Source organism: Lontra canadensis, unplaced genomic scaffold (genome assembly GCF_010015895.1).
Source record: "Lontra canadensis isolate GAN:19392208 unplaced genomic scaffold, GSC_riverotter_1.0 scaffold27, whole genome shotgun sequence".
NCBI classification, from domain to species: Eukaryota; Metazoa; Chordata; class Mammalia; order Carnivora; family Mustelidae; genus Lontra; species Lontra canadensis.
In genome coordinates, this window is record NW_022631021.1 from 10,636,961 (window position 1) to 10,662,936 (window position 25,976).

A 25,976-nucleotide genomic window follows, 5' to 3' on the forward strand; every position below is an offset into this window, starting at 1 on the left:
AGGAAAATAGAAATAAAATTGCTGAGAAAGCAGAATGAAAGGAGGGCAATGGATTTTTTAATTTTCCAGCCATTTAATGAAGGGAATGGTATACTCCACCAGGTAAGAGGCAAGTAAAAATTTCACATATAGAAAAGCTTTTGCAGTCTTTGACTGAGTTTGCAGAAGGACAGCTACCAGGATGTAAATTTCATTCTAAATTCATTACACATTAGGAATATAGAAGGAAGGGGGCATGCTAATAAATCTGGGGTTAAATTTGTCTTTGAAATCGGGAGAACTAAAAACAAGAAGGATATGAACCTAAAGGAAAATGTTAAAATCATGCAGAAAATTGAGAAATTGATGGGATTTGTTAATTTATGCAATAGACATAATACAAAAATTTTAGGGGATAAAATAAACCCTAAGGAATGCCACAGAGTGGAAATATTACAAACCTAGACAAAGGAAGAAAATATAGAGATAAATTTCTAAGGAAAGTATTATGGAGAATAACCTTTAAATGTAGTGATTGTTTTTGAGGGATAGGAATACTTTCCTTGGCTGGAGCTAAGGCTGGGATGAATGTAGCAGTGAGTCAGTCAGGTGACTATAGGACGGAGGAAAGTATATTTTGAAGAGAATAGCAAAAGTCAGTGGTTTATAACATGGTGCTGCATCTACAGCCATTAGTATCACCTGGGAACTTACTGGAAATGAAAATTCTCAGGTTTTAGTACCAAATGCAGACCCGCTGAATCTCAAGCTTTGGAAACAAGGTCCAGTAATCTGTTTTAACAAGCCCTCCAGTGATTCTGAGTTTGGCTAACATTTGATTACTGATGACACAAACAAACACCTGGAAACAAGGAAGGACATGTTCCTGTCATATATAATACAAGTTATTTTTTAACCTTTTGATTTTGTGCATGGCTTTAACTATTTTTAAATGCAACTATTACATTTTAACTATTGTAACTGTATTTTAAAATTGCGTTTAAGTTTTTGAATACGAGTTTCTCACAAAATATAATTCCACATAACTATGACATAAAGAAATAAAACATTGCCTGCATCCCAGGAGGTTTCTTCATATGCCTTCCAAGTAACTATCTCCTACCCTCAACTCCGAAGATAAAGATTGTCCTGAACTTTTACAGTTTACTTTTGTTTTTCTTCACTTGATTTTTAGAGGAATAGAATTTTATGGTATGTTCTCTATCATGTCTAGCCTTTTTTATTCATGTTATATTTGTGAGAATTTAGCTAAATACATAGCTGTGTGTTTTTTGATTGTATGAATATATCAAAATTACATATCTGTTCTAATAATGGACATCATTTTGGCAATTTTCAGTTTGAGGCTATTATGAATGATGTTACTACTATAAGCTTTCTTGCCCTTGTCTTTTTTTTGCTTTTTGTGAGGATGCACAAACACACGTGTGTAGAATATATATACATGCATACATACATGCATCATATGCATATATGTATGTATACATATGAAATATGTATACTTTCTAGTTATGGTTTCCGGTGGACTTTCTGATCATGGTTTATATATGTATCTGTTAAATGTTAATAAATAATAACTCATTGTTTCTAAAGGGGTGGTGCTAATTTACAGTTCTATCAGCAGTATATGAAACTTCTCTTTGCTCTACATGCACATCATTTTGTGTGTCATCAATTTTTATAACTCTCTGACAAGTATGTAGCAGCATTTATTTTGGTTTAATTTGTATGTCTATGTTCACTAATGATATTGAATACTTTTCATTTTTAATGGATATTTGATATCTTCTTTTGTGAAAATTCTATTTAAGTCTTTTATCTTTTTTTTTCCTATTGACAGGCTTTATACATATACATACACACACACATATATATACATATACTTATGTGTATATGTACTCATGCATATGTATATATACATACACATAGGCATGTATACACACGTGCATTAAACATGCACATATGCATACATATACATATATAAATACATGTGTACACATGTATATGTGCATATTCATATAGATACCCATGCATATGTATATATAGTGTTTATGCAAAATATATACATTTACATTATATATTGTTGATGTATTTTTTATTGATTTGTTAGGAGCTCCTACTATGCTGTGTCTTTGCTAGTTACAGGTATTAAAAACATTTGCCAGCTTCTCTTACTCGGTTTTCACTCTTTAAATGTAGTCTTCGAATAAACAGATGTCCTTATTTTTCATGAAATCTTTATGATTTCCTTCATGTCTCAGAAATCATACTTTTTTAGAATTTTTATTGTCTTACCTGTCACATTTAAATATACAACCTAACTGGATTGATGACTATTTTCATAAGATAAGATGAGAGGAGTCTTTTGTTGATTTGGTATGGATAGATAGTTAATGCAGCAAAATGTATTGAAATGGCCACTCTTAGAACTATTTACTTTCATTATTCTTCAGATTTATAGGCTACTTCTATTGATGTGAGATTATATTCATAGATTTTCTAAAAATTTCCAGTCTGAGAATGGATGTAACCTGATGTGTTTATTAATACTTTTCAATATCAGTGAAATTTAATTACTCATATCTCATTTAAGATTCTTCCATTCTCGTTATGTTTAGTAAGGCATTTGCTATCAAGCTTAGAATAGCTTTTTGAGAAAGACTGGAAGATTTACTTTTTTCCCTTTGCTCTAGAAATGTACTATTCAATACAGAGCTACTAGCCACTTATGGCTTTGAGCACTTGGAATTTGGCTTTCAAATTGGGAAGTGATGTAAGTGAAAAATACTTTCCCACTCAAAAATTTAGTATGAAAAAAGTAAAATACAACATTAATAATGTTTTATATTGATGTTGAAATAATTTTATTTGAGATCTATTGGGGTAAATTAAAAGTATATTTAAAATTAATTTTACTTGATTTCTTTATTTTTTAAGGTAATTGCTAGAAAAATCTCAAAAGTCATGTGACATATTTTATTTCTGTTGAATAGGACTGTTCTGGAAAATACTTCATGAAATTTTTTAAGTTTCACAGATTTTGAAGATTCAGAAAATCCAGGCTCAGTGTCCTTTTGGAGGATGGTTCTCTGATTATTTTCTTTACAAGTTATATTTTATAATATTGATATATTAATGATACCATACTTATTTATGTTAATTTTGGTATATGCTTTTCATATTTCAGTTTTTACTAACATAGAATTCTTAATTATTTTATTATATTTTAATCTCCTTGATAATAATTATCAGAAGATTGACATTATTTTTTTAAAACACATCTCATCTTTTAATAATCCATGAATTGTACATTTCTACCCTATTTTCTTTCTAGCAGTATCTCTGCTCCAGAGAAAGGTGTGTTCCCTATTTTGCAACTCTTCCTTTGAAATACTGACTCTATTCTTTTTTTTAAGTTTTTTTTTTTAAGATTTTTATTTATTTATTTGACAGAGATCACAAGCAGGCAGAGAGGCAGGAAGAGAGAAGGAGAGGAAGCAGGCTCCCTGCTGAGCAGAGAGCCCGATGCGGGGCTCCATCCCAGGACCCTGGGATCATGACCTGAGCCAAAGGCAGAAGCTTTAACCCACTGAGCCACCCAGGCGCCCTGAAATACTGACTCTTTTCATGCGTGTCTTATGAATTGCTTTTTTTTTCATTTTCACTAAGAAACATCTGTTTGTCTGACATTACATAAGAAGTACTTTCAGCCAGAAATTAGGCAGATCCTTGTTCAAATCTTTAAAGCTTTGATTAAACATGAAAATGAAATTAAATTTATAGAGGCTTTACTCATCTATCTAATTGGGGATACAGTCACGTAACCTCAAGACAGATACTTTCAGTATTGATAGCAGATCATCTTTCCATTTCTTTGTTAATATAAATTGTTACTGTTGCTCAAAAGAACTTTTCTAATTGGAAATGCAGTTTCTCTATTAGAAAAACTTTCATTTATTAAGTGAAAATTTTGGAAGGTGAATAGTACTTACTTTCATATACCCCAACCTAAAATTGCACAGTGGGATATGTGATACTTATGTGTATATATACACATAAATGTACATTTTTTTTCAATGCATGCCTAGAGTCTAACTTGGATTTCACCATTCCGATCCCATAGTCTAGCTCAGTGTTCTAGAAACCTTCTTGATTTCAGCCTTCTGTGGCTCAGAGTTCGAGGATGTGAATGGATTTATTTTAGGAGCCACACCTTTTGGCTTCTATGTCTGTGTGTGTGTGTGTGTGTTTATTGTTCTTTGCATGTTTTATATGTCTTTAGGTACTTCTCTAAATATAGTGTTACATTTTGTGTTTCTTTCATTCTCCAAAGTTTCTTATTAGTAATGTAAGAATAATATATGCCTTGAACTGTATCTTTCATGTGCCTAATCATCTCACCCACAATGGACATCTTAGTCAACTTGGGCTGCTATCACAATAACCATAGATTGGGTGGCTACAAACAACAGAAATTCATTTCTCACAGTTCTATAGGCTCGAAGTCCAAGATCAGGGTGTTACCATGGTCAGGTTCCAGTGAAGGCCATCTTCCAGGATGCAGACTGCCAATTTCTCATTGTATCCTCACATGACTGATAGCAGAGAGGAAAAGCAGCTCCTGACTTTTATAAAAGGACCTTAATCCCATTCATGAGGGTTCTAGCCTTATAACTTCACCTAATCCTAAATTTTAATTACTTTCTAAAAGCCCTACCTCCTAATACATCACTTCAGGGAAAGGGTTTCAATATAAGAATTTGGGGGAGACACAAACATTTGTTTTGTAACAATGGGTTAATGGCAATGTCTATCTCACAAAATTGCTTAGGTTAATACTAATAAAGTGCTTAAAAAAATAAAAGTAAAATAGTCATTCTCATGTATCGTCTACAGCTGCTTTCATGATACAATAGCAGAGTTTGAGACCCTAAGGTCCACAAGGTCTAAAATAATTATTCTCTGACTCTTTAGAGAAAATAAATATACAGATCTTTGCTGTAAAGGAAAATACTAGTTCATCTCTGTAATAGGGTTTAGGCTCAATCCTACTAATTTGAATGGAAGAGCGGAGTAGTGAGAGCTACACATTAGGAACTTAACAAAGTTGATATTTTTAACTGTTAAAAATCTCACACCATGCATGATTGAAACTGAATAACATGAGAATAAGAGTACTTAAATGGTTTTTGTTAAAGTGTGCATAAAATAAATAGTTTCAAAGTCCTTATTTATTTACCAAAATATCTAAATATAAACCTTTTACACAATTACTTCTGGCATAAATGAATATTAAGTATTACATTGAATATTCTTTTTTTGAATCAATTATTCATCTTGACAAGTCTTAAAACTATAATCAAACTATAATTAAAAAAAACTGTAATCAAACATGGGTCAACAAGTTAGCTATTTTTCTCTAATTTTCTTGTGTTTGCTGCTTACTTCACTTTTCTAGTCCTTGCAAAGTACTCCTAGCAACCATTTCTTCCTCTTCCCATAGGAATGAAAGGCAAATTACTCTTCCATGGGTGATGCCTTTGTGTGGCCTCTCTCCTTCAAGTACAATAGCTTCATTCTTACATGAAAGTAGGCTGAAATGAATTTTCATGAATAAAATGTCCAACTAACTGCACTGCATTATTTTACACAGAATTACTTTGGAAATTTTTGACACTTCATTAGAGGATTGACCAAAAGAACTTATTGAAATCACAATAAAATGAGATGATCTTCCACTCATTGTGATTTTTTTTTAATGGATACATGCACATCGTTTGTTTTATAGAAACCCCATTATGATTTCCATTAAAATGAAAGTTACTTAGCAGATTTAATAGAATTTTTGCTTAAGTATTTTAGTTTAAAGTATTTGGGTTATGTGTGTATGGTGGTGTGTTACTTTTATTATTTTTTTTGATATAAATATGACAATTGCTGCGGCACCTGGGTGCCTCAGTCATTAAGCATCTGCCTTCTGCTCAGATCATGATCCCAGAATCCTGGGATCAAGTGACACACTGGGCTCCCTGCTCTGCAGGAAGCCTGTTTCTCCCTCTCCCACTCCCACTGCTTGTATTCCCTCTCTCACTGTCTCTCTCTGTCAAATAAATAATTTTTAAAAAATAAAATAAAAATAATTATTGATATCTATAATTTTTGTTTAATATTGCTTTCTCTCAATATTCTTGACAACCTATCATACCTATCATTTCTCCTCAAACCTCCACCTCTTTGATTATACTCCATTGAGGTCTTCCTTTCACATTTCAAAAAACTTAGAAGCAATCAGAAAAAGACTTTCAGGCTCCGCCTACACATCCCATCAACTTAATTCTTTACCTATCTAACTCAGTCTCTCTTCATACAATGGTGCCTTCCACCTGCAGCTAATCCTTCTACCTGTGGATAGGATCCCATGTGTCTCTCTACCCTACTCGAATACATTAATCCAGAAACCATCCTCTTTCCTGTGTCGATTGTTAATATTCCCTCCCTAAACAGTTTAACCCCCCATCTTTTCACAAACTTGCTTTGAAAGACTCCAAAGACCTCTTTAGTTCCTACCTCATATCACTGTTCTTCATGAAATAAAACTTAAAAGAGGTATTTAGAATAGTGCTTCATAAATTTTACTTTAGATATTAATCATTTGGGACTTCAGGTAAAATCAGGTATTCCTTCAGTGGAGTCTGGTGTTCTGCATTTATAAAGAGACCTCAGGTGAAATTTCGACGCTACCACATCAGAAATTACTAAACTTTGAATAACCAGGAGTTTTATACATCCTTCTCATTCTCTCTCAAACCCACACAAGAGTTTTTGCTCACTACTCCACAGAAACATCATACTAATGGCTGTTTAAAACCCCATTGCTAAACATAATTTCTAATTAATTCAGTTTAATTATTCATCTTATTTTAGCTATTAACAGCATTTGATATACTTTGTATTTTTGACATATTTCTTCACTCAACTTCTTGTGTACCACACTCTTTTATCTCCTGCTTCCTTACTCCTTGATTATTTCTTCTCAATCCCTTTTCAGATACTTCTTTATGTCTACAATTCCTACTGTATATTGACATGCACCAAGAATTAAACTTCAAAACTCTCTTCTCTATCCACATTTATTTCCTCAGAAATCCATTCCAGTCTTTTGGATTTAAATACTATTTATATGCTGGAGAATCTCAACTTAAATCTCCAGTTCAGGTTTCACTCCTAAACTCCAGATCACTATGATTAACTGTCTATAAGATATCTTCACTCATATGTGTAATATAGATCTCAAAATCAACATGTTTAAAACTAAATTCCACTTTCTTCTCCCAAATCCCATTTTCTTATCTCGGGGTGGGGGGGAACAATCAACCAACCAACCAATAACCAACCTACCTCACTTTCTGGTTGGTCACATTAAAAAAAAAAAATGAGTATCCCTATCTTTTCTTCTCTTTTAAATCTATCAACAAATCTAGCAGTATTTATCTCCAACATATATTTAGAGTGTGATCTTTCTCACTGTCATCTTCATTAGCATCTTAATCCAACTTCCGTAATGTCATGTCTGGAATATTACAGTAATCTAAAACCCAGTCTCTCTGTTTTCCTTCTTGGCCATATATAATCTACTTTTAAGGTAATCTTTTAAAAATGTGAGATTATGCCAAACCTCAGCCCCAAATGCTCCATTGTGTTTCCATAAAATTTAAAATAAAAGGCATTTTATTTTGCATCCTCTTATTCATTCAGTCTTCTAGCTTTCTTTCTGTTTTTGAAAACCATAAGGATAGCCTCAACTCAATTTTCACACTTGCTGTTGTGTCTGCTGAAGTGTTCTTTGTCCATTTATTTACTCATGCATTCATTCAACAAGTACTTATGGAAAGTTTGGTGTGGGGCAACAGCATTGCATTTGCTTATGAAATGTCAGTTAACAAAACAGATAAAATTACCTATGTGATTAGAGATTATATTTGAATGAAGGCATTACATCATAAATATAACAAATCCTTATGGTATATATTATTTTAGAAGATGATATATATTATTTTAGAAGGTGATATGTACTTTAAAAAATAAAAAAAATATATGAAGGTGAGGGGAGTTGTGTTCAAATTACTCTTTTGCAAAATAGCCATAAGACTCATGTCTCTCTCTCTATAGGTCTGTTATTTCCCTCATCATTGAGGCTTTCCTTGACCACTCTATACAAAATGACCATACCCTCCAGAACTCCTTTTTTCAAACACACTGCCTCCTTTTTCTCCATAATATTTATCACCATTAAACATACTATATATTCATTTACTTGTCTTTTACATCTATTCTATTTCTATGTAAATTCATGATTTCATGAGGTCAAAATTTGTTTTGTATATTACCAGATTATTGATACAATATGAGTATTGGTAAATACAGCATTAATCTAAATTACTGAATCAGAATATTGTTTTACTTATTTCATATTTGTGGGGAAGAGCATGTTTAAGTAAGAAAAGTCTGATTAATTTAGGAGTGTAGTATTTATATATTTATCGTTCCATTAAGCATTTGCTTAAAATGAACAACCATGGCATTGCTGGGGAATAAAATGGAGACTATTATCAGACTCAGGAATCCTGGGAAAATTGAGAGGTGATTGTATCAGATAGATTAAAAAGCCAAGACGAAAAAAAACATAGGTTGAAACATTTCACCATAACATGCTTTTGCAGTGTAAAGAGCAGCTCTGCCTATGTTGAAATCTTGGAGATATTTCAAGATCAGAGTCAAACTTGTAAGACTGGGTCACTAGACAATCTTTAGGAAAATTAATTTAAAAACACCAGTAGGAACAGTTGGGATAACTATTTCAGAAAAAATCTTAGTATAGACAAGAAATCTATAAGGAAAATCAGAGAAAATACAGGCATAGGCTAATTCTATGCAAGGAGGACTTAGAGGAGAAAAAGAAAGATTTAAAAAAGGAACCAAAGAATAGCTCTCAGAAGTGAGCATTTGGACAAAAGAAAATCCTAAAGTAAGCACAGTCAATGGTCATGTTAATCAGAGTTTTGTGGAATTAAAGCCTCCAGAAGACAGGAGGTGATCTCATCCTGGGAAAATCAGGTGTCAGTATATCCACCTAGCTACCCACCATGGCCCTCCCTTATGATCAGAAAAATTAATTCCTATACAAGAGTCTGCATTTACTAACACTTAGAGGAGAAATTCTAAACTGAGCAAAAATAAGCACTATTCTATTTGCTAGTGAAGTTAGTTAACAGACAAAATTACCTACCTGAATGGAGTTTATATTTGAATTAAATTCAGATTGCTAAGTTGCTCCTACTAAGTAGGCTATTTTTTTTAGATCTATATCATACTTCTTTAAAGTTTTTGCATGATTTGTGCTTTATGTGGCTGCTTGTATAAAACATAACAAAAGCAAAATGTAACATTCTATTCAAATTCATCATCAGCTTACAATGAACATGTGCCTTAGCATTTTAATAAGTCTAAGATGGAAAGATGTGTTGCCTACCTTTGCATTTACACTCAAGTAATTGTTTTTACATTGAACAGGTTTTTTTTAATGTCCCATATTTTGATATAAAATGGTTTATTTTCACATGGTGACTTAGACAAACACTTTAATAGAATGAAGAAATAGAAACAGAACTTATATATTCTAGTCCACACTAATCCATACCTACAAATGGCCATTCTTAATTTTTATTCCCAATATTGGCCCCTAATATTCCCAGTATACCCATTCTCATATTTGTGTTTGCAAATAGTCCCTAGTACATCTACTTTATGTATTTTTCTTGCCAGAACCAGTAAATAACAACTGAAACATTCTACTAATGTTGCTTTTTTTTTTTCCAACCTCTTCTGCTATACCTATTAAATAAGCATGCATTCAAGTTTCTCTTACGTTACATCAGGTGATACTTTATAATGTGGATTATTATCTTTTCACCCTTTCACATTTCCTTGCTGCTCACCACTCATTAAACTTACGCCATAAATTTTAAGTTCTTGCTATAGCAGAACCCAGTTTGGTAAAATATTTTGTAATGGTCATATTAGGCTGGGTCATGTTGAATTAAGTAATACACCTTAAACCAGTTTTGTTTTTTTTTAATTATTCACACAGAGGTTATTGAATACCTGGTGCCTCTGCAGGGTAAAACTTTTCCAAGTAGCAACTCAGTAATCCAGTCTGATGAAATATTTTAGATATATCAACAAGAACATATGACCCCCAGGTGGACAGTGCAAGAAGGTGAGTGATGGAAGGAAGTATATTAGTGCTTAAAGGCTTTGGCTTGGCCCAGATGCCCAGAATTTCTAAAAAGATCACATTGTCTAAAACATATATGGGTGGATAAGAAGTTCAGATAACCGTTGGAAGAACTGATAAGCTTTACTGTCTCTGCCAGTGTTACAAAAATCAATCTGATTGTCATTAATGAGGTATCAGCTACCAGGCTGCTGAGTCTTTCTTCACTATTTGGTTGATTGGTTGATCATTTCTGGCCACTGTGATTCTTTGCTACTATCCCATGCTACTTTGCACCAAGTATGTGCAAAAATTTCTTTTTAATTATCCATGGCAATGCTAAATCCACACCATCACATGCATAATATGACATTACTGAAAGGATAATAAAGAGAAGTTAAGTCAGGAAATGTATGCTTAGACACTAGATGAGTTGGACAACATTTAGACTAGCTCATACAAATACCCAGTTGGCCCTGAGGTCAGGACCTGCTCTTAGGAGAACACTTAAATCTCTGTTCAACAAGAGAGCCTAAATATATCTCCTTTATTAGAATCCAGACCTCAAGTTCCTAAGGCCAAGGGAAGAGCCTCTTTTCATCCTTGTGAATCTCGACTTTTTTTTACAATACTAATCTATGATGAATGACATTTCCAAAATCCATTCTTTTCTGAGAAATCATCTCCCTTCTTCATGATCTATTTTGCCCAAATTGTCCACGAAGGGCAATATGTCAGATCACAAGAAAGAGTACATTTCCCTGAATCTTGCCATTCTCTTTTGAATACTAGCATATGTGAAGCTTCTTAAGTACAATTTGATTAGTGTTTAGGAAATCGCAGTTTGGCCTGCAACTTTAATGTCTTAGAAGCAACCACTTTCTATTTAAAGAACACCACCAACAACACAATCACACGTAATTAATATTCTTTATATTTCTTAATTACCCATGCAGTATATCTTCTTATATTCTTAACTTACTACTTTTCATATGCTATGTCATATACTATGACATTATTAACAAAAATAAGCCAAGTTGTTTTGAAAACTGTTTTATAGCAGAAAACATTCAGAACATAGTGACTGAAGGAGAGTTCTTAGACATGATACCAAAGCACAATCCATGAAAAAATAATAAATGCATAAATAAATAAATTGGAAGTCATCAAAAATTTTTATCTAGAAATTCCCCATTAAGAGGATGAAAAGATAAACAACAGACTTGCAAACTGCATACATGACAAAAGATTCATGTTTAGACTATATAATTTTGTTTGTAGAAGAAGCCAAGTAAATAATTATTTTTGTATCTTTTTTAATATTCCACATATAATGTTGGACAACATAATGTTGTACATAGAGTTGTAATATTGGATTAATGTTAAAATAAATTTATATTTGAGTCTTTTACCTTTTTTTTTTAAGATTTTATTTATTTATTTGACAGACAGAGATCACAAGTAGGCAGAAAGACAGGCAGAGAGAGAGGAAGGGAAGCAGGCTCCCTGCCGAGCAGAGAGCCCGATGCGGGGCTTGATCCCAGGACCCTGGGATCATGACCTGAGTCAAAGGCAGAGGCTTTAACCCACTGAGCCACCCAGGTGCCCCACCTTTTTTTTTTTTTTTTTAACAGAACTAATCTAGTGTGGTGAAAGAGCATAGAGTTATAATGGGATTAAGTGGAATGCACAAAATTTTAATAATTTGTCATTAAGCAATTATGTGACATGTGGCAAGTTGATTAATCTCTAGAAAAATTTGTTTAACTTAGAAGAAAATGAAAATACAAACTGGATTATTATGGCTCTTTGTAAATCCCAGATTTGTCTTAAGGAATTTATAAAAAAAATATGGATGCTTTTTCTATATGAAATGCCAAGATTACATACATATAAGACAATATCATGCACAAAATTTCCTACCATGATGCTAATATTTATGTCTTAAATATAATTATATGTCATTCCCTATATTTAATTATCGAATAGGAGAATATGATGTTAATATATAACATTGAGAAATAAATATTCATTTCTTTGTGTGAGCAAAATAATTATTCATGTACTGATTTCCTGAAATTAAAAGTTGCTTTATTTTAATATAGTAATGTCAATGGTGTGGTCACTCAACATCTTATACTATCTTTATGATGTTATATTTTAGAATTTAATTCACAATCCAAGCTTCAAATGAATTAGCAACATGTCATTTAAGTGGGATTTTTTTTGTCTTGCATATTGTTGCTAAGTAATTTAATTTTTCATAACTAAATGTTTCTTAATGTTCCTATTCACATAATAATGAATGGGTTTGACATAATTTTTTTTTTTTTCTAATGAACATGTTACGTGCTTGTTAGCTTTGGAGTATATAGTGAATTGGTCGATAAGGTTTATGAACTTGGAAAACAAACACTTTTAAAAATTTTCTGTTTAGGGTCGCCTGGGTGGCTCAGTAGGTTAAGCCTCTGCCTTTGGCTCAGGTCATGATCTCAGGGTCCTGGGATCAAGCCCCGCATCAGGCTCTCTGCTCAGCAGGAAGCCTGCCCCCCCACTACCTTCCTGCTTCTCTGCCTTCTTGTGATCTCTCTCTAGGTCAAATTAAAAAAATAAATCTTTAAAAAAATTTTTCTATGAATAATTTCTGGAGGCCACCTGTGCAATTTTTAAGAGAAAGTCAGATACTTCTCCATTCAGCTCTAACATGTGTGAATAGCCCAAAGCCCTGTTCAGGCTCACAAGAATAAAAAAGTAAAAATTGTTTTTTGAAATCTAAGAATTAACAGATATAGCAAAAACTGTTAAGCCACTACTGTAGTTACTTTTTATTGCCACTATAATGTGCCTGATGACAACAGATTGAATAAAATCTTAGAAAATTTTCTCAACTCTGCAGTGAAACAGCTAATGATCCAGGTCTTATAAAAGCTGCAGTGCAACTTCTAGGCCTTAATAACATCCATTACTTTATTAATTCTATTCACATGATTTTATCAGTGTGGGGACAAGAAGGAGGTAAGTGACTTGTCCAGGGCACAGACTTTAAGGAGACACTCATTCTAATGTTGCAGCAAGTACCAAAGATGAACTTGCTTAACTTTGCTATTGGTAGCCAATATATAAACAAATGAACATAGCCATAAAATGAGTTTTAATAAATCTGAAATACTTAAAATTCAGGCCAGAAAAGGCAAATCCGTAGAAACAAAAATGAGATTAGTGGGTGCAAAGACATTGAGGAAAGGGCAGCTGAAAATTATCAATAATCATGGGGTTTCTTGTTGAGGTGATTGAAATATTTTGGAATTATGTAGTGGTGATGGTTGCACAACATTGTAAAAATATATTTTTAAAATTAACCCTCTGGTTTATACTCATTAAAACAACTAAACAGAAGAAAAAATAAAATAAAATTCAGACAATATATGTTTACAAATCTTAAAGAGAATTAAATTAGAAATCAACAGCAGAAACTTCAGGGAAATCTCAAAATATTTGGAAATTAAATTTTTAAAATAAACTACTCAAAGAAGCAATGACACACACATATACACACATATCAAAACTTATTAAATGTAGCTAAAACTATGATTATAAGGAAATACATAGTTCTAAATTCCTACTTTAAAAAAGAAAAAAGTCTTGAGGGGTGTCTAGGTGTCTCAATGTTTAAGCATCTGCCTTTAACTCAGGTCATGATCTCAGGGTCCTGGGATTGAGCCCCACATTGGGCTCCCTGCTCATTGGGGAGGCCATTTCTCCCTCTCCCTCTGCCTCTCCAAGGCTTGTTCTCTCTCTCTCTGTCTCCCTCTCTCAAATAAATAAATATAATCTTTAAAAATGAAAAAAAAAGTCTCAAATCAATATTCTCAGCTTCTACCTTAAATAACTAGAAAAAGAACATAAACTGGACCACAAACACACAAAAGAAAGGTAATGATTAGTGGTAAAATCACTAAAACATGTGAGAAAAATCAATGAAACCAAACATTGATATTTGAGAAAAATAAAATGAATATATCCTCAGTTGGAGTAACTGAGAAAAAATAAGAGGAGGCACACATCAATAAAACCAGTGTTTAAAGTGGGCACATTATTAGTGACCATTCAAAATAAATGGATTATAAGGAAATACTGTGAACACCATTATACAAACAGATTAGACTACTTAAACTAAACAGACAATTTTAAAAAGACAAAAATTACTAAAAATATCTCAAGAAGAAATAGAAAACCTGTATAGACCTAGCAAATAAGGAAGGGATTAGTACAAGTCCTTACAAACCATTCACAAAGAAAAGGAGGAAAATAAGTAAATGAATACTTTTTAACTCATTTTATGATGCTGGTATTATTCTCATACTAAAACCAGGAAAAGACAGCACAAGACAAGAAAACTAAAAACAAATATCATTTATGAAATAAATTGAATATCCTCAACAAAATAAGAGTACATCCAATCCAGTAACATACTATTTTTTGTGCTCTGACAAAATGCAGTCTTTCCCTGAAAGGCAAAATTGGTTTAACATCTGAGAGATGAATAAATTTGATACTATGTTACTAAAAAAAAAAAAAAAAAAAAAAAAGAACAAACCATACAATACTCTCAATAGATAGAAAAACCATTTGAAAAAATGTAACACACATTTATTATAAAAATTCAAACAAATTAGAGAACAAATCTCTCTCAACCTGATAAAAAATATTTGTGACAATTGTCCAGTTAATATCATACTGATAATGTCAAACTGACAAATTTTCCTTTTAGAATGAAAACAAAAGTGATGTCCACTTTCATCATTTGTAGTTAACATTGTACAGGATGTTCCAGACTGTCTGATGGGGAGACAAAAGAACATACAGGTTGAAAAGAAAGAAGTGAAACTATCTTTATTAACATGTGACAATATCTCATATGTAGAAAATCCTAAGGAATCCAAAAAAAAAAAAAAAAAAAAGACTACCGGACTAATTAGTTTATGAAGTTTGCAGAATACAAGATAACATACTAAAGTTAATTGCATTTCTATATACTAGCAACAAAATCTACAAAATCAAAATAAGAAGATATTTCCTTTACAATAATATCAAAAGAATAAATGCTTTGGTACAAATTTAGTTAATTAAATGCAAGACTTTAACTGAAAACTCCACAACTTTGCTGAGAAAGTTGAAAGAAAACCTAAACAAATGCAGAGATATTTCATATTCATTGATTAGAAATTCATATGTTAATATGACAATTATTCCCAATTTTATCCATTGACTCGTTAAAATATTTATCAACTTTCCACCAGGGTTTTGTGTAGAAATTGACAAATTCATACAAAATTTTATGTGAAAGTGCAAAAGCAAAAACCAACTACAACAAAAAAAGAAAAAAATTGGATGACTGCCTAATTTCAAAACTTGCTATCAAACTCCATTTATGTAGATAGTGTGTTAGTGCATATGGATAAATAAATATGCCAGTGGGACAGAACTGAGAATCAGAAGAAAACTATTATGTTTATGGCCAGTTGATTTCTGAAGTAGTAAAACAGGCAATTAAATGGATAAAGGGCAATCTCTAAAAAAATTACTGGAGCAATTATATTTCAACATTAATTAAAAATAAAAATTTATATGAAATAACTCATTGTCTCACACCATATTAAAACAAAACACAAAAAATAAAAAAATGAAATTGTTTAGAGCTTTAAATCTAAGAACTAAAATCATAAACGTCTGATAAAACATAAGAGAAAATTTTTATTACCTTTGGCTAGACAAAGAGTTCTTATGTGACACCAAAAGCATGATCTATTAAAGAAAACATTACAAGTTGTATTTAATGAAACTAAAATTATGTGTAATTTGGTCTTAAAACTTTCCTATCAAAAAGTCACTAACTAAGAACATGAAAAGAAAAGTCGCAGCAAGAAAAGGACAAAGTATTTGTGGTCACGTTTTTCATGATAAAATTATATTCAGAATATACAAAAATCACTTGTTGCTCAATATTAAGAAAATAAATAACACAATGTTTACAGTCTACATGTACCAGAAGAAATGGCATTAGAGAAGATATACAAATGTTTATACAAATAAATGTATGAGGAGGTACTCAAAATTGTTACTCTTATAGAAATGCAAATTGAAACCACAGGTGGTATGATTTCACACCCCTAGAACAACTATAATAAAGAAGATAGACAATATCAAATGTTGGCAAGAATCGGTAGAGGCAGGATATCTTGTACACTGCTAATGTGAATGTAAGCTGGCACAGCCGCTTTGTAAAACAGTTTGGCAGTTTCTTAAGAAGTTACTCAGCTATTTACCATACACTTCACAAAGAAATTTTTATAAGAGATATGAAAATATATATCCACCCAAATACTTGCTCATGAATTCATTTCATAAAAGTTAGTTGCCAAGAGAGTAGATCTTAAAAGTTCTCATCACAAGAAAAAAATTGTAACTATGTGTGGTTATGAATCTTAACTAGACTTATAGTGGTGATCATCATATATATATATATATGTATATACATATATACACACACACACACACATACACACATATATATATATATCATTATGTTGTACACTTAAAACTAATGTAATGTTGGGGACGCCTGTGTGGCTCAGTTGGTTAAGCCGCTGCCTTCGGCTTGGGTCATGATCCCAACATCCTGGGATAGAGTCCCACATCGGGCTCTTTGCTCGGCGGGGAGCCTGCTACTCCCTCTGCCTCTGCTGCTACTCTGTCTGCCTGTGCTGGTGCTCTCTCGCTCTCTCTCTCTCTCTGACAAATAAATAAAATCTTTAAAAAACAAAAAAACAACGTAATGTTGGCTTCAGAGGGGAATTCTACCAAATTAAAAAAAAATAATAATATAATGTTATACGTCACTTATCGCTCAGTAAAAAAATGTTAAAAAGTGGAAACAACCCAAATGTTTACCAAATGATGAACGAATAAACAAAGTGTATACATAGTGAATTACATGTAACATACTGATACAAGATACAACATGACAAATCCTCAAGAACTTTATCTCAAGCAAAAGAAACCAAGCACAAGAAACAACATATTGTACCATTCCATTTATGTGAAATGCACAAAGAAACAAATCTACAGAGACAGAAAAATTAATGGTGCCTGTGGCTGGACACAGAGTGACAATTAAAAGAGCTCTTCTTTGGGTAATGGAAATATGCTAAAACTGAATAGTGCTGATGGTCAAATATCTCTACACATTTGCAAAAGTTACAGAATTATAGACTCGTAATGGATAAATTTTATGATACATAAATTATGCCATGCTAAATCTTTTTTTTTTAATAAATTCTGAAGACCTTCTCTGTAATGAGTTTTGCCATTCTATGTTCATATTTTCTTTGTGTGTGTGATCCTTTAAGATCCGTCCTGTGAGGAGTCAATGGAATGTTATATTTCTCAGTCTTGTTGGAAAGGGAATATTTGCCAAAATAAAAGCTCTGCTTACATTTGTGAATGCCCAGAAGGATTTTTTGATGAAAACTGTGAAACTGATATGTACAAATGTTCATCAATGCCATGTCAGAATGATGCAGACAACATTCATATTCCAAATGTAAGTCTGAATCTAAGAAAGTGATTTATATATATTTACTATTGCCAAACTATCTGAAAAGTACAAATATAATTCAAGTTTTCATTAACGTATTATAATTTCAAAATCAGAAATATCAGAGAAGATACTTCATTTGTTGGTTTTCATGTTTTCCCATTTTAAATACAAACCCCAATTACAAAATAACTTCAGTTTCATTTTTTGTTCTTCTGCTGAAATTCTCCCTTATAAACAATGTAATTTTGTAAAAATTCATTTTTAATTATTTTTAATTTTGTTAGTTATTTGACACTTTTATATTTTGACATTTGAATTTAACATTTACATAAATAAGATTAGGAAATAATGTAAAAGTTTCCACAACTTACTATCTTTTTATTTTAGTAAGATTCATTTTACATTTGTATTATAAATTCATATTAATATCTTAAAGTCTTCCTAACTCACATGTCTTATGGTTGATACTGGCTATCAGCTAGGCCCTCAACTGGAATTATCAATCCAGAACCCTAAATATAACTTCTCTGTAAGGCCTAGGTTTCCTCACATCATTGTGGCTGGGTTCTGAGCGCAAGCATCCCAAGATAATTAGACAGACATTATATGGCCTTTTAAACAGGGCTTTGAAAATCACAGAGCATCCCTTTCTCAATAGTCACAGCCTGCTTTTTACATTCAAGGTGGTGGGAAGGATAGTTCCTAATTCTCAGAGGAGTGTTGAATTCAGGTGGTAGGAAAAGTGTGTGAGATGGGGACATTGTGATATTTTGGAAAACAGATTCTTTCACATTGTTGTACAGGGAATTTCTACATGCTTATAAAAATAGCTTCCATCCCTCTACAAGTAAGAATCTTTTTATTACTTTTGACGTATCCAAAAACTTTTGTAAAAAATACTTTCTGATCTTTCTTAGGGTACTACGTACATCTGTTCAGCAATATTTACAGGCAAGCTTTGTAAGAGACAACTTCAAATACCACACGAGTCATTTCCTTGCAAGAATAATACTGCATGTATGAAATATGGGAAGGATTATCATTGCAGGTATAATTTATTACTTTCCTATTTTTAAACAAATAATACATGAGTTTTAAAGCCATGTGGACAAAAATAAAAGGAGGTTCTGTTTTAAGCTTAAATTTTATTTAACAGCATCTAATATTCTACTTCAAGTTGAAGTAGAAACATTTAATGTATTTGAGTTAAAAAAAAAAACTAAGAAATCCTCAGGCATAATTTGGACAAAGAGTTGTAAATCATATTTTGTTTCATAATGAAGATATTTAGGATAACTGAATAATAATAAAGGTTTATAAAGAAGAGATAAGTATGTCTACTATACACAGAAAATGCTATTATTATCTTTTGAGAGTATAGAGTAAACCGTTTATTCCTTCAATTTGCAGACCTCGGCTGACAGTTTTTTTAGAGTCTTTAGGCAGGATTTTAGGAAATATTGCTTTATTTAAATAAGGATTTGCTAAAAGTTACCCATTTGTAAATGACAGAAGTGACCTAGTTATCTGGGCCTATAATTTTAGTCCATTTCAAATAGCTTTATAGATAGCTACTCACACCATTAGGAAGTACAATTTGTACTCTTCACACTTGCTTGACTTTTATCTGGCTGCTTAAAGTAAGTTCTGTTGGGCATTACTGAAGGGCAGTAAACAGCCTAAAAATGTTAGAATATTCATAAAAGCTGAAAATTATTAGCTGTGGTACAGGAAAGCCTTGAATATACTGAAAAGAAACAGAATATGCATACATATCACAGATGTACCAAGGACAGTATTTTTATCAGTTTCAAAAGGAAATTAATTTCTAAGTTTAAAAAAACACTAAGCTTTTAAAATGTGACATTTTCAAAAGAAAATGAGGAGAAGCTTCGTCATTATAACAAAATTTTGGAAGTTCTAACCAGTCCAGGCAAATGTGTATATGCATTCAATCTTATATTAATTTATCAATAAATTCAATTGTTATCCCTTTAAAAATACTGACTTTATAATTCATAACTTCTAGTTCTGAGCCTTATAGTGCAAATATATTTGTAAATATACATAGAAAAATGATCAACATTTAAAAATATAGGTAGCATTATGTAAATATATAAATATATATTCACATATTTATTTTATTTTTATAAAGTATGATGATTTTATTGACCCTTATTTTTAGCATTATTCTGATGGTCTGGAAGGCTTTGTTTTAAATTTCATTATCAGCACGAAAACTAGATAACCAGAGGCATTATTGCCAACTCCCTGTTGATTGTTATGTTATGAATTAATAGATTTAATTTTAAAATGATGACGTTCAATCTAGAATGCTTTGTTAAGCTTGTGCTAGATAGGATGGATGTTGTAAAAATTCCAGTTAGGTTTCTCTAGGATGGATGGAATATGTCACATAGGTAAGCTAGTGTGAGAAGTTTGAATTAAACTTACTTATGAAATTAATGTGAACCCCATTACATGGGTTCTAATTGTTGAAATGACCACATTGTTTAAGAATTTGGCAAACATTGTGCTCATCTCCAATCTACTTAACTAAAAACATGGTACCCTCTTCTGGTTAAATTAGACCGCTGATTAACAGAAGGTAAAATATAAGGAAAGTGAAAAGAGAGTAAACACAGAACCTCCACAAGGCAAAAATAACAAAGTCCAATTTGAATGATGAGTGAAAACCTAAGCCTCAGAAATCAATGAGTATCATACAGATGTGGAACACAGGAGCAGAATTTCCAGCACCCAGCTTCCCACCCACTAAACTCATCCCTGACAGTAAAAATCATTTCCAACTCTGACTCAAATGAAGTGATAGAGACATAATCAATATAAATTAATAAAGCATGAAGTTGAAAAGGTGACCAAAAAACAAACAAACAAAAAATTAGTCTTGGAGTCTCTTTTTCTTGTCCCAAAGGAAATTAAGGGAATGACTGAAAATAAAGAGAAAAATGAAAGCCCTTCAATTTAAATACCTAGAGTTGTAATTCAATAGTCTGGGGTAGGGATTCCACAAATGTGCATTTCTAACAAATTCTCAAGTGATACTGATGTTGCTGATCTGGAGACCATACTTAAGAGTTACTGGTTAAGATGAGGTGAGCTCAAACAGAATTGATGCAGAAATCCTCCTACATTTCTTTCCCTCCTACATCCATACACTTCAACCCAAGCTTTTGCTCTTATATTCTGAATTTGGGAGAAAAAAAAAAAAAGTGGGGTTGAGAAGAGGTAAAATTAGGTGAAGAGAATAGAATACTGATGATGGTATCAACTTCTCTATTTAAATATGTGGACTGGATCTAAATTCCTATGATGAGATGGGAGAGGAACTGAAACAAAATTACTTCCTTGAGAAATAGTGTAAACCATTAGTTATGAGAATTTATTTGGTACCTAAGTGACCACAGAAACACAGTGTCAGAAAGGAGTTAATTTTTACCACTGTTTATAAACTAGCATTTCCCTTAACACCTACACTATTGAAACCTTTAGGTGTAAGAGCAGTAAGTAACGGTAGTGAGCCATCATAAATGGCATTACTGGAAGCAATTTGAATGCAAGTAGAATTTTTTGGAAAAAAGAAAATGGATAATTGATGTCTTGGTGTCATCAGATATGTAGAACCTAATTTTGGTAATTTTCTGAAATTACTGAGGAATTTTTGACTGAGGTGTTAATACTTTGGCTAAAATTTTTATAATTTATTTATTTTGGGGGCTAAAGTATTTTTTAAAGATTTCATTTTTTTGTGTGAGAGAAAAAAATGAGACAAAGGGACAAAGGGAGAGGGAGAATCGGACTCCCTGCTGAGGAAGGACATTGACGTTGGGTGATCTCAGGACCCTGGGATCAAAACCTGAGCTGAGGAGAGAAACTTAAATGATTGAGTCACTCTGGTGCCCCTTGGCTAAAATTTTTAAAATAAAGTATAGATTGTGGGATACAGTGATGGCAGAAAATGAAAGAAATTATTTAGAAGAATGCTTGAGGAGTTTCTCTGAATACTTGAAATCAGCTATGGCTTTGCCCAAAAAAGGAATGTTCCACTCAGAGTAATCTAGAAATACTGAATGAAAAAATTAAAGGATTTGAGAAGGACTAAGGGAAGCCAACAATGTTTGATTAATCATCCTGAGTTTAGAAACAGTGGGGAGTTATTTCCTTTCCATACTATTGAAAGGGAAAGCTAAGATTGCAGTTAGTAGAAGTGGGAGAGAAGTGTAAGATAGAACATTCTGACATGAATTATGAACTTATTTCAATAAACAGTTACTATGAACCTACAACCTAGTGGTGATGGAGTAGGGGAAATAAATACCTGACCTTATTCTCTTCTCACCTCTGACCTGCTGATTGTGCAGCACAGTAGTAAGACCCAAATAGAAGTCAAGGAAAAGTGAAGGCGGGGCGTGGAAATCAGAGTGGGAGACAACCCATTAGAGACTGTGGACTCCGAGAAACAAACAGGTTTTTAGAGGGAAGGGGCTGGGAGGATGGGTAGGCGTAGTGATGGGTATTAAGAAAGGCATATATTGCATGGAGCACTGGGTGTTATATGTAAACCATGAATCTTGGAACACTACATCCAAAACTAATGATGACTAACTAAGTATGGTGACTAACATAACAAAATTAAAAAAAAAAAAAGTCACAGGTCAGCATTCTGAAATACAGTATGGGATGGACAAGGATGAAAAGAAAGCATCTGGGAGGAGACTTCCAGTACTCAAAGCAATGTACAAGAGATTAAAATAATGAATTGCAAATTATAAGACAATAGAGAGGATTATGTTTAGGGAAACAGGAGATAGAGGTGTGTTTGGAGGGGGTGAAAGGGGATGAGATCTCAGAGATTAAGACAGATTGGATGTCTACCTATCTGTGGGCTCCTGAGAGGCAGATCCTTATCTACCCTTTAGGAGGCAGCAGTGACTCTTAATATAATTACAGTGTGATAACAAGAGGAAGCTGCATGCACATGAGTTTTGAATTTCTTGGCTTTCAAATATACAAGGACTCAGAAGCTCCTCTGGTATAGGACCAGAAGACTGGCATAACCTTTAGAGTCAGCACTGTCTAGACAATAAGTTCATTTGTAGTGAATATTATGGTATGGAAACTTTTACCTATTTCCAGCACCAGGACTTGACACAGAAATGGGAGAACAGAAACCAGAGAATTGTCTCCCACTCTTCTCTATCATCATTGCCCTCTGTCTACAAATTGAAAAAAAATTTTTAAAAGCCCTTTTTTGTTAGCCACAGGGAATGAATTGTTTTAAAGTAAGTTTGACACGTTTTTTGCCCTTTGATAATTTAAATAACCATTTGCCAGAAAGTCTGCACTTGGGTGAAACTAAACCTCCTCCTGGAGATTTTAAAGGAATGGGAAACAGTCAATCTCTACAGTGACACTGACGCTATTTTCTTGAAGCATGTAGCTGAGCTATAGGAGGCCATCTTGCCACCATAAGAAAATCTAGCAAGGGGATAGAGCCAAAAAAATACCAATAAGTGTAGGACTGAAAAGATTTTAAAAAGCCAAAATCTGGGTAAACCAAATTCCATTCAATCACAGATTTTAAATAGTTAACTTTTTGTACTATTCATAGTTTATTTTTTACTTAATTATTTCCTACCCAAAAAAAAATATTCCTATAATACAGTTGACTATTTCATCGACTATAATTTTGAATTACTGATAAAAGTCTATTCTCAGGTGCCTGGGGGGCTCAGTCAGTTAAGTGTCTGCCTTGGGCTCAGGTCATGATCTCAGGGTTCTGGGATGGAGCCCCAAATTGGTCTCACTGCCCAGCAGGGAACCTGCTTCTCCCCCTCTCCTCCCTGCTCTTCTCTCTCGCTATGTCTCTCTCAAATAAATAAATAAATAAAATCTAAAAAAAAAAGAAAAGTCCATTCTTCTATACCATATTCAAGAGAATATCTGTGTTTTAATCATTTCTGTACCTGGAACCCTTTCTAATGTAACACATAGAACATTTCCTTAAAAAACTATTTAAGTCATTATTTAATTTGCTTATAATAAATATTTTGGATTTCATGAGATGGAAGGTCTTTCCTCTGGATGTGAATGAAATGACTCATTCATTCACTAATTTAATAACTATTTATTGAGTGCCTGCTGTTCCATACTTTTCTTCTGCAAAAGAAGCTTTCCTACTGCAAAAGAAACTCTTCTACTGCAGTAGGAAAAGAAAAGAAACACAGGTAAAATATCCTCCTCTTAATAAACTTATATTTTAGTAGGTAGATACTGTTTTAAAGAAGCACTGACTCACTTTTGTAGACTAGACTACTGACTGTGTGATCCCAAGGGAAGAAGTAGTGAGAACAGCAAAGAAGCTACTATTATAAAACAGCCTAGAGATAGTGATGACCGACACCGTCACTAAGATGACATGTGATGATGGTAATTAAGGATCGCATTTGGAATATAGCACTAAAGAAGGTTCAGTATTTTTCTGAAGGGCTGGATAAAAAGAGGTCATGCATAATCCTAAGGTTATTTATTCCATCGAAAGGTTAGGAATAGAATTTTCTAAAATGGAGAAGTCTACAAGAAGAAAAGCATGATTGAGAGGGGTAAAAATCAAGAAATCAGTGTTGCATGTATTAGCTGAGACATATATAGCCACGTGAAGATATTTAGGTATGCTTTCTGGTATGTTAGTTTTTACTTTAGAGGAGAGGTCTAGGCTACATATATGCATTTGAAAACTAGCCACAAATAGATGGTATTTAAACCCAGGAAACTGAATGAGATTAGCTTACAGTGAGCCTTGACAGGGAAGTGAAAAGTTTGCAGACAGAGACTGTGGACCCAAGAGTTAAAGGAATGGAATATGAAGCTAAAATGCAGGAGTCAGTGAGTTGAGGTGAAAAAAATACAAATGGTCATTACAGAAACTATAAAATATTTTAAGAATATTTTAAGAATATTAAGACAATGGTAGACTTTTCAAAGTATGTGGTTAGATCTAGTTAGAGGTAAGTGAAAATTGATCTATGGAATTGGCAAGAGGAGACAATCTTTTGATGCTGTTTTGTAATTATTTTTTTGTTTGTTTGTTTTTAGTTTTTTAAGGAACATTTTGACAGAACAATGAGAAAAATTCATTCCCTACAGGGGATACCAAAACGAAACAAAATAAAAGAAGGAGGAGAAAAAGAAGGGGGGGAATATTGATTAGACTCAGTTTAGAAGTGAATAGAATGTAAGAATTAGGCTTTCCCAGTAAAGAGTAGCAGCAATATAAGTAATAGAGTGGCAGCTGAAGAACATTCAAGTAGGTAATTTTAAGATATTAGGCAAGACAGGATGGGATATATAGTACACAATCAAAGAAGTGGGCTTTGATAGGGTGGTGTATGTTACATCAATTGTAATAGCTGGCAAAGCAGAATATTTGTACTTACAGAGGTGCTTTGAATATGTGGTGTGTAATCATTTGGAGACTGTCCTCTGATTGATTCCTCAAGTAAGGTAGGAAGCAAGGTGAGATAAGAAGGTGTGAAATGGTTATATAGATGAGTAGGAGGGAAATATAATAACATTACTGATACATATCAATAGACATCCTAACTAAAGTGAAGAATTAGTGAAGATGAATTTATAGTCAAGTGTAACATCCTCAAACCACATGTTGTTATTCCTAGACCCATATAAAATAGCCTGAGTGTTGAATTAAACTAGGGTTGAATTTTGACCAGGTAACAATAAAGGAGGGAAATGGGGCAAATGATTTGAGGGTATGCAAGAAGTGAGTATGGAAATGGACCATGTAATATAACTTAGGTAATCATTAAAGTGATGACATGATAGGGGATGAGAGACATTGAAGTGTTGGTAGAATTAGTGGATTATGAGGAATGGAGAATTATTGGGTAGAAAAAAGGACTAGAGGGAGTGAACTGGAAAGAGAAATTAGGCTCTGAGTGGAATATAAAATACTTGAAATTAATATTAAGGAATTTAAGATTAAGAAGGGAATAGAATTATGCATGATGGTAGTATGTGGAATACTACAGTGGGAATAGACTGTAAAGTTAGGATGAATATTGA

The 25,976-nt window shown here is 32.8% G+C and overlaps 1 protein-coding gene across 1 annotated transcript in view; it reads left to right on the top strand.

Annotated features, from left to right (window-relative positions):
• The window catches only part of EYS (eyes shut homolog), a 1,652,140-nt gene that overhangs the window by 63,512 nt on the left and 1,562,652 nt on the right, over positions 1-25,976 (top strand). The window contains 2 exon segments of the mRNA XM_032864581.1: positions 17,683-17,876; positions 18,791-18,921. Of these exon segments, the coding sequence (XP_032720472.1) occupies positions 17,683-17,876; positions 18,791-18,921 (325 nt within the window).